General features: G+C 37.8%; 1 protein-coding gene across 1 annotated transcript in view; it reads right to left on the reverse strand.

The window, feature by feature from the left end:
- Positions 1-1,084: 1,084 nt before the first annotated feature.
- Positions 1,085-9,404, reverse strand: part of GNAQ (G protein subunit alpha q) — a 221,573-nt gene continuing 213,253 nt past the window's right edge. Inside the window, exon 7 of the mRNA XM_019555097.1 lies at positions 1,085-6,237. Coding sequence (XP_019410642.1) covers positions 6,047-6,237 — 191 coding nt within the window. The 3' untranslated portion in view covers positions 1,085-6,046. The remainder of the gene's footprint in view (positions 6,238-9,404) is intronic.

Consider the following 9,404-nt stretch of genomic DNA (forward strand, 5'->3'; position numbering starts at 1 on the left):
CAGAATGAGTTTTGAAATAATGCCATCTTTTTGAAGCCCCCCCAGGTGTTTGGAATGATAGAGCAAGTTCGAAGAGATGAATTAATAATTAAGTGTACTTCCACAGCGATGTGACTAATTTATATGCAGTACTATATGATTTATCATATAGAGGTAACTTTATGTATATTTTATATATTTAAATGTTACAACTTCCACGGTATTTTGGTGAAGTTATCCTCAGATAGCTAGAAAGATAGATAGATGGATATCTTTCTATAAAAATATACAGGAAGGATTGTGAGATCTTTACAATATATGAGATATATGTATCTCACAATTCTTCCTTGCTGTTCCCTCTACATCTGACATTTGGCTACAAAAAAATTAAAAAAGAAATAAATAGCAATTAACTGAATGCCTCAGTTGGCCAGATTATCTAGATTCTTAGGGTCATATATAAGCAGAAGTAGCCATACATTAAATCAAGTAAACCGATTAATAAAAATGTTGAAACAGGTCACCTGAAATTCTGTTCCTTTAGTAATAGATGTGCGAAGTATAACTTAAGCATTAACTAGACAAGGTGAAAAGCAACATGTTCTTATCACTGTTACTTCTGTTATCACCTAAAACAGCAAACAAAAAAGATTGTGATTGTGAGAAATGCTGTCCATTACCGCTGTACCAATGGAATTCTGCCAACCCATTTAAGGAATTTATCCTAAGGCCTACCTATATTAGTACTTTGTTAATGGACTTAGATTTAATAATTTACTTCTTTTTCCTAATGCTATAAATTTCTGGTTTACATAATGGTTTATATAAACCGACTACATTTCTGGCAATATTCTCAAGCAATTGTCTTCACTGTCGTGAAGACAATCCATTAATGGATGAACTTCGGTTCGTAACGAAGATATTCAAGAAATGTTCATGCTTGAAGGATGAGGCTAAAACATGTACAATCTCAAATAGTAATCACTGGAATAAATAAATACATTTATTCCAATACTCATTATCATAGAAAACATTCTAGAAGAACGATATGTCAGAGTACTTCAGAGAAGCCAATTTCAAGGAATGAAGATACTGTAGTACAAAGTTATGGCCAAAAATACTGTATTTTTAACCAGCAAGATCGTTTGGGGGCAGTATTTATACAACTTGAGTTTTTTTTCAAAAACTATTTCCCATCCCCAAACAATAGACAATACATGCATTTGCACGACATTAAGAACAGCAAGTATGATTTTTATTTTTTAAATACTGCAAGTTAAAAACGTATCTGACAACCCCCCCTAAATATACAAGTCAAATAAGGGCTTCCTTTAGCATAGTAAATAAGGAGTCTAGAGACAGGCTGTAGCTGAGTATTTTATGAGGAAAAAAATTATTCCCAAACAGGTTTTCCTGGCTGATTTTATCTAGTATTTCTCTCACTACTTTCTATTAATTTAACTTGAATAACCTTTTCTTTTCCCGCAGAGCAAAAAGCTTATGTGGAAGATATAGTATTCAGCAAAGCAATGACCCTTAATGTATTTTTGATTACATGTAAATGCTATTTTTTTGATTGATGTAACTCATAAATCAAGGGTAAAGAGAAGAAAACAGAAGCTTTGGACTTAAGCTTTTAAGGACCTTAAAGGCATTATGGATCTGACAACAGGACTCAGATAGAGGACCTTAGTTAACTGATGCATACTAAAATAAAATGTTAGATTATGTCAAAAAGTGGGATTGTATTTATAAAAAAAGTGAACATCTGTATATCCAAAATACAGCAGTTAACCACATGCAACAAGCACTTTTAATTTTCTAGTCTGATGGTGACAACACAATGAAATTCCAAAGACATGTATTGAGTATATAATTGGTTTCTGAACTAGAGGTAGGTCTTTGGTAAGCTATGTTATCATATTAGGCCAGATCCTATTCTACCTATTAGATGCCTAAATGGATTTAGGTGCCAAAATGTGATCCTTAACTCCCTGAAAAAACATAAACACACTGACTTTTGTGACACTCCATCATCTTAGCTTCAACACTAAGTCATAGAAAGCAGGAAACAGGAAGAAGATCCATCTGACCTTTGATTGACTGTTTTTCATGGATTTGGGTAGGGCGGAAGAGAATCACATTTAGGCACCTAGTAGGTAAAATAGGATCTGGCCAATTGTGCACACATCATTAAACAAATAGATGTAGCAGTTATTATGCAGGGGAACCTTTACATAGGTTCAAGAACAGCAGCACATATAGGAAATTATTTGGGTAATTTTTATTTTTTTCACATGGGTTAACATTTCTTTGTTTTTTCCCTATTATTTCATCCTTTTGTGAAGAATGCAAACCAAGGAAGGGTCATTAGGGTGAGAAATCTGAAAGTCATTTGCACCTTACAACCAAAGGCTAGGAGTCTAGCAGTATCTTAATATGCAGCCCTTTTTCCCCCCATTTAAAGTTTTTGCAAAACATGCAGTCAATTCTGACTGATATCCAGCATAAAAAGACTCTTCTCCACTTTCAAACTTAAAAATTATGATTCACAATCATGTGGCAGTATGATTAAAAATTACAGTTCATACACCTTGACAATCAAAATACTCTGAATTATAAAAAGTAAACTGCCCTTATAGCTGCATTATCCTATATATGCCAGGACAGTGCCAGTTAATTTGTGAAAAAGGCAAGTTTAAGGTTTTTGTAAAACACATATTACAGCTTTCTTGTGCTAGTGAACATCTAAGTACACACAGGTTCCCAAGAGGTTCTTTTCCTCCTCCCCCTTTTATGACATTCAATGGAATCACATTGTTTTGACAAAGTTAAAAGGGCTTTTGTTTTGTTGTTCTTGCCCTCAGCTTCATGATAGAGGCACAAACTTTTGGACGCAAGCACTGTAAGGCATAGTAGAAACTACCAATTTACCAGGAAAAAAAAAATCAACAAAGGCATATATTGCAAGTGGGAACAGCTGCGTCATTGAAAAAAGGAAAATATGTTTTTGTAAACTGGCACGCTGCAATGCTGTGTTGGGTGATTGATGTAAAGCTTGCCTTAGTATACTGAAGATTTTTTTTTCAGAACATGCTCAAATGATCTAAACATTTGCCACAGGTTCAACTCACCAAAAATATAGTAGAAGTATCCCAGTGGCACACGCTCTTGAAAACTTTTGCAATCACAATATAACTATATAAAGCATGAGTAAACTTCTGCTTTGTTTTTTTTATACAAAACTTAAAACCAACTTTTCCCACCCTCCCCTCAAAAATGTCCCACAACAAAACAAAAACAAAACTCCTTTAATCTCCATTGGCCTCTTCTTGCCACAACTCTGTTTATATCACTGAATCTGGGGTGATCAATGTATTCCCAGGTTACAAAAAGGGATATTATCATGTACCCCAGAGCCAACAGTGGAAACAGAAACGTAATTGTGTTTATAGCAAAATCAGGACCAATTTTATAATGCAATGCCATATATAAACAAGTCTAACTGTTCTCTTCATCTATTTAGAGATTCAGTGTCACATTTTTATAACCTACATCTACCTGCTGTAGCCTTATTAAATAAAATATCTTGACTCATTAAAACTGCAACACTGATTACTTTTACGTTACATTTATGGTTTCCATAACCTTTAAAATACTATATTTTGTCACGGTATTCTTAGGGCAACTATGGTATATATCCATTAGTACACGTGTACAATGGTTTACAATTTTTCTAACTTTTCTAACGAAGGCCATCAGAGAGGTAAGCCTAACCTGTTACGTATTTGCCAACTAAAAGTTCTATCTATACCCCAAACTCACATTCCGATATGTGGCATCAGCTTTTTTAGTGAATCTGGTTTCTACATCTGAATAAAGCCCTGTCAAAACTTAAACATTTGTTTTGAAAGTGAAACCTTTGAGTGTTGTTTCAATTTACCTCCACTCAGGAATGTGCAAATGATTTTATACAGCACGATGCTAGTACCGCTCTGTACTATAGTAAGTTTTTTGTTTTGTAAATAAAAAAAAACAACAAATCCCTAGTCAAAATAAACTGACAAAATTTACATTCTTCTCTCTTAAAAAAGTAAATAAAATAACATTATTTAAAATGTGAATTAGCTATAAGACATACAATACAATTACATAGATACATATCAATACAGCACATTCAATCTGCCAAAAAATTAATGATTACAAAGCCAATATGGATGCTGCCATATATATATAATATATATTATATATATATGGATATATGTACAATGATTATAGCATTCATAATTGCACTATACCTACAACCAGTTTTAAATTACAAGGTGTTTTATGAGGGAGCAAAAAAAAACAACTGTTCTTATTATTGTTGTTTTGGGGTTGGGAGGGTTAAGGATGAAAAACATCTCATCAGTATTTATTGTTAACTTTGGTACTTAACTAATAAGTCATTCTTTTTTCCACCTCCCCTCTGCTGCTCTGTAGCAGCAATTTCTACTGTAAGTGCACTCAAGTGCTACTTGGCATTGCAGATAATCAGTCCAATTACATGTCTGACCTCCAAGTTCTCTGTAGCTTGTTAGCAATCATATGACTAGTTACAAAAAACTTTTCAACCCAAACTGCAGAATAAAGGCTCGTCAATGTGTGTGCTGTCTTATTTTGTTGTTAAAAAAATTGCACATTTAGAATTCAAAAGTATTTTTCGCTACTTCATTTACATGAATAAATGTTTCTAAAGTACAATGAGAGGCTATTTTGCCCTAAGTCTATCAAACATCCATTTAATCAGTTTAATGCAACCATATTGAATATGATTACTCATCGGTGCTTCTGTAACTAAAGGTGTCTTGACATTATTCTAGAAAACATTGTCTTCACTCTCATGCCATCTTGACACAAGGACAGAGTAAAACTGTCCTTACTGTATGCACGTGCATGATACACCTAGTAGCCTTTTCACTCACACTGTTGATTTTGGCATTGAAAATGGAATACTCTCCAAAAAAGGGATTGCATGAGCAGAAACTAATTGTTTATCATTTGGCAGTCGTCTCCGTCAGGTCCATTCCCAATCAGTTAATTTGGCATTTTGATCAGTATCTTACACTTCAAGATTATTAGATTCAGAAAAGCCAGATTTGGCAACATGAAATTATTTTACACAATAAAAATCATTTTTAAATTGTGGACAAAACATTTTATAAAAGCTCTAACTTAGAAAAAAAATGCAACAACACTGTTTCAGGCTGCAGCCCCTGGGAAATATGTAGTGTCTATGAATGACATTTTTGTTTGGCATCTGTGAATAAAAAGAGAAAAAAATGGCACATGGCAATTAAAAAATTCTAACATATTTCAGAGGTCTCCTAATTGTATGTCTTTGTAATTTCATAACTGTTTTCTGCATTTCTTTCTGAATTGTCAAGATCTGGCTAATGTTCAAATTCAGGCATCTCTACAACTTCTCTTTGTGATCCTAGTATCACAGCCCAAAATGTGAAGACAGTATGAAAAATACTCATGTCAAGCACTTCAAAATCACAGTATTTAATACTGATGATCCTTCAACGGAAGTATATACTGTAAAATTAGAATGACTGATGGCTTAAATTCTGATGTTAGCATTTTCCTGACCTTATCACTCTACAGAAAAATAGTTTAGCAAGGAATCCAACTGGGAATAAAGGCCATTGTACCTTTAAAAAAGATGAGGGGAAGCCGGGGGGAAGGGAAAGGGGAGGAGAAAAAGGAAACCAGTTTGAATTGGATTCAATAGCAAAAAAATGCTATCTTTTGGGAGTGTACGACTGAAAATTTAAAACACATTGAGTCACAAGGTTTTGCCTAAAAAATGAGGAAATGTGCTGTGAATGTACTTCAGCATCTCTTGTTTTTCCTCTGTATACTTTAAATAAAATCATAATATTAACTACAAACTCTGTGGACATTCACAGAGTCCAGGCCGGCAATAAATTAGTATTATGCAAATCATTTTCACAGGTAATACAGTCCCTCTTGTATATCTTCAATTACCCAAAGGGGCTTTTAGGGAGCCTAAGAGGCACAGTTAGACCAGGTTGTATTCCTTCAGGTTCAACTGTAGGATAGTGTCCTTGACAGCAGCAAAGACGAAGCGAATATTCTCTGTGTCTGTAGCGCACGTGAAGTGGGAGTAGATAATTTTGTCACTGTCTGGATTCAGGTCTACGAACATCTTCAAGATGAACTCCCGTGCTGCTTGTGCGTCTCTCTGGGGTCCTGTACACAAAAAGACAAAGTTAGTATTTCTATTACAATTGAAAAACTCCTATTTGTCATGGACAACCTTGCTACAAATGGCAGAAAATGAAAGAAAGCTGTAGTCATGATTCTTACATGAAAGAAATGTGGAAAAACTATATTAATAAACACTGCCATGTCTTGCTTTTTTTTTCCTGGTCAGACCTTTCAAAAATAAAATTGAGAAAACAACTTCACAAACTGTTCATGAGGGATGATTTTTCAGCTACCTGTTCCCTTTCCCAGTAGTAAATAAGATGATAATTAATAGTAAATAAGAAACTATTTTAAACAGGGAATGAAACACACAATAAGCAGCCACACTGGGCAAAAGAAAGAGAAATCTATTTCTTCACCCTTGTAAAACCTTAATTTTTAAGGGTTAGCTAGTATTTGCAGTATTAGAATGTAAACAGGTCAGTATATGTAAACAGAAAACAAATCTTATGTTAAATGAATCTTGTTAGTGCAAATTTTAAGTTAGATGTATTAGCAAAGGAGATAATTGGGTAAGAGAAGCTGCAAAATTTACTACTTTTTCTGCTGTGTAGGAGGATTTTAATATGTAAAAGTGAGTTACATATGAAACTGAATTACATTTAAAACTGTAGCAGATATGATACTGCAGCAGATAAAACTGAGTTAATTTTAACATTACCTGACACTGAAATTCGCTTGCTTTGTAGCTGACATGCTTTTGTTTTAAGACTGTTAATTTACACAAGGTAACACTGTTAGCACTGGGGTGATGTAGCCAGGATAGTCCAGGGAAAATGGAAGAGACAAGAATTTTTGACGATGATATTTTTTACTCGACCAACTGTACTCAGGAGGGACAGAAACAAGCTTCTGGGTACCATTGAATCCTTCTTCAGGTCACACAGGTAAAATTTTCACAGGTAATAGTCTAATCGATCAATTACTATCTAAATTACACACAGTAATCACTCTATTAAAACTAAATTGAGATTGCCATTCTCCATGATGTGACAATGTAACCTGACTGCATCCTTTGTTATATACACATGGGGCACACGTAGAACCTTCAACCTGAAATTGTCCAATGTGCATCCACTGCACAGCCAATACTGCCTATATATAAGTGAGAAGTAGTGGTCCCAGGAAACTGTTTTCCTTTGCCAGCGTATGTGGGTCACTATACCAGTGCAGGTGGCCTACTCAGTGGCCAGATGATGCCCTTACTCCCAGCAATTCTCAGGCATGGACTTCCACAGAATCCATATACATGTCACATATGCTCCTATATACAGCCTTGCCCTTGCCCATCTCAGTGCACTTAACATTAGTAATATTACCTATATTTCTTAGTTCTTATGTAGTACTATTCATCAACAGGTCTCAAAGTACTATGCAAAGAATAAAAGCATCTGGTCCTTCATCTTTTGAAAATTATTACAGCAACTTTTATTTCATCATTAGAATCTGCAGATGCAAACTGTTACCTGTTTGGATGAGCAATAAATAAATAATTCAGGGGGATAGCAATTCTCAACTATTAACTGAAAATGCTTGGGGGTGGGGGTGGCCATTATTCTGGATGTTTCTGTATTTATTACAGGTGCACCAATAAAGATTTTGTTTGGACAATACCGACAGCTGATTATTAACCAGCCATATCGACCGATACTGATCCAATACCTGATGTGCAGTCCACCAGCTTGGTAAGTCTATGGGGGGAAAGGGGCATGCAGATAGAGGTCCAAATGGCGAGAGAGGGAGTGGGACAGGGGCAGGCGCTGCCCAGTCATGGTGGGGTATGGGAAGGAGCTGCAGGGTAGATACAGGGAATTTTGGGGTGGCTTTAGCCCACCCTGTAGCACCCATGCCAGCACTGACCACTTACGTAGGTTCCTAGCCAGAATGCAGGACCTCCATCTAACCCAGGAGGTGCACAGCCCCACCAGGGGAGACCCCTTGTTGGACCTGGTGCTGGCCATGGGTGACGACTTGGTGAGGGGGCTGAGGGTGCTCGACCACCTGGGCGACAGTGATCACCGCCTGCTGGAATTCACCATCCAGCACAAGGTGGCAAAGACCTACAGCAAGGCAGCAGCCCTAGATTTCAGGAGGGTGGACTTCAATGAGCTAAGGAGAATAGTCAGGGAAGCACTGAGGTCCTGGAGGGGAGGGGAGCCAGGTGTCCAAGAAGAGTGGTCACTCCTTGAGACGGTCCTCCAAGCCCAAAGGGAGGTAATCCCAACATGGACCAAAGGGAGCAGGAGGGTGCAAGAGCAGGAGGGTGCAAAAGCCTCCATGGCTCACCAAAAGCATCCAGGAATGTCTCCTAGCTAAAAGGGAGGCGCACACCCAATGGAAGGGAGGGGCCATCAGCAGGGAAGATTATACTGAGGTTGCTCAGGGATGCAGGGGGGCAGGCAGGAAGGCCAAGGCAGAGATGGAACTGGGATCCCGGATCAAGGACAACAAGACGTCCGTTTTTAAATAGATAGGGGGAAGAAAGAAGGTTCTGGGTAATGTGGGGCCCCTGCAGGACGCGCTAGGAAATTTGATCGTTACACCAGACGACAAAGCCAACATATTTAATGATTTCTTTCCCTCCATTTTCCTAAGCAGGGACTGGAACAGTCACCCCCCTTCTGGGCCCCCCTTAGATCCCAGGGGAGGCACACCTAGGCCAAGGGTTAGTGAGGAACTAGTTAGGAAACATCTGGAGGGACTGGGGGTATTCAAATCAGCTGGTCCGGACGATCTCCACCCTACAGTACTGAGGGAATTGGCTGAGGTCATTGTGGGACCCCTGGCACAGCTTTACGAGCACATGTGGTGCTCTGGTGTGGTGCCAGAGGACTGGAAGAGGGCCAGTGTGGTTCCCATCTTCAAAAAGGGGAGGAAGGAGGACCCAGGAAACTATAGGCCAGATAGTCTTACCTCAATCCTGGGCAAGCTTTTTGAGAAAATTATTCTGGTGCATATCCATGAGGGGCCAGCAGGGAGGTTATGCTTAGGGGCAACCAACACGGGTGCATTAGAGGCAGGTCCTGTCAGACCAACCTGGTGGCCTTCTACAACCAGGTCACCAAATCCTTAGATGCCGGGGTAGCAGTGGACATAGTCTTCCTGGACTTTTGGAAGGCCTTTGACACTGTCTCTCACCCTGTTCTCAT

This window comes from Crocodylus porosus, unplaced genomic scaffold (genome assembly GCF_001723895.1).
Source record: "Crocodylus porosus isolate Cpor-Errol unplaced genomic scaffold, CroPor_comp1, whole genome shotgun sequence".
In the NCBI taxonomy this organism is placed as follows: Eukaryota; Metazoa; Chordata; order Crocodylia; family Crocodylidae; genus Crocodylus; species Crocodylus porosus.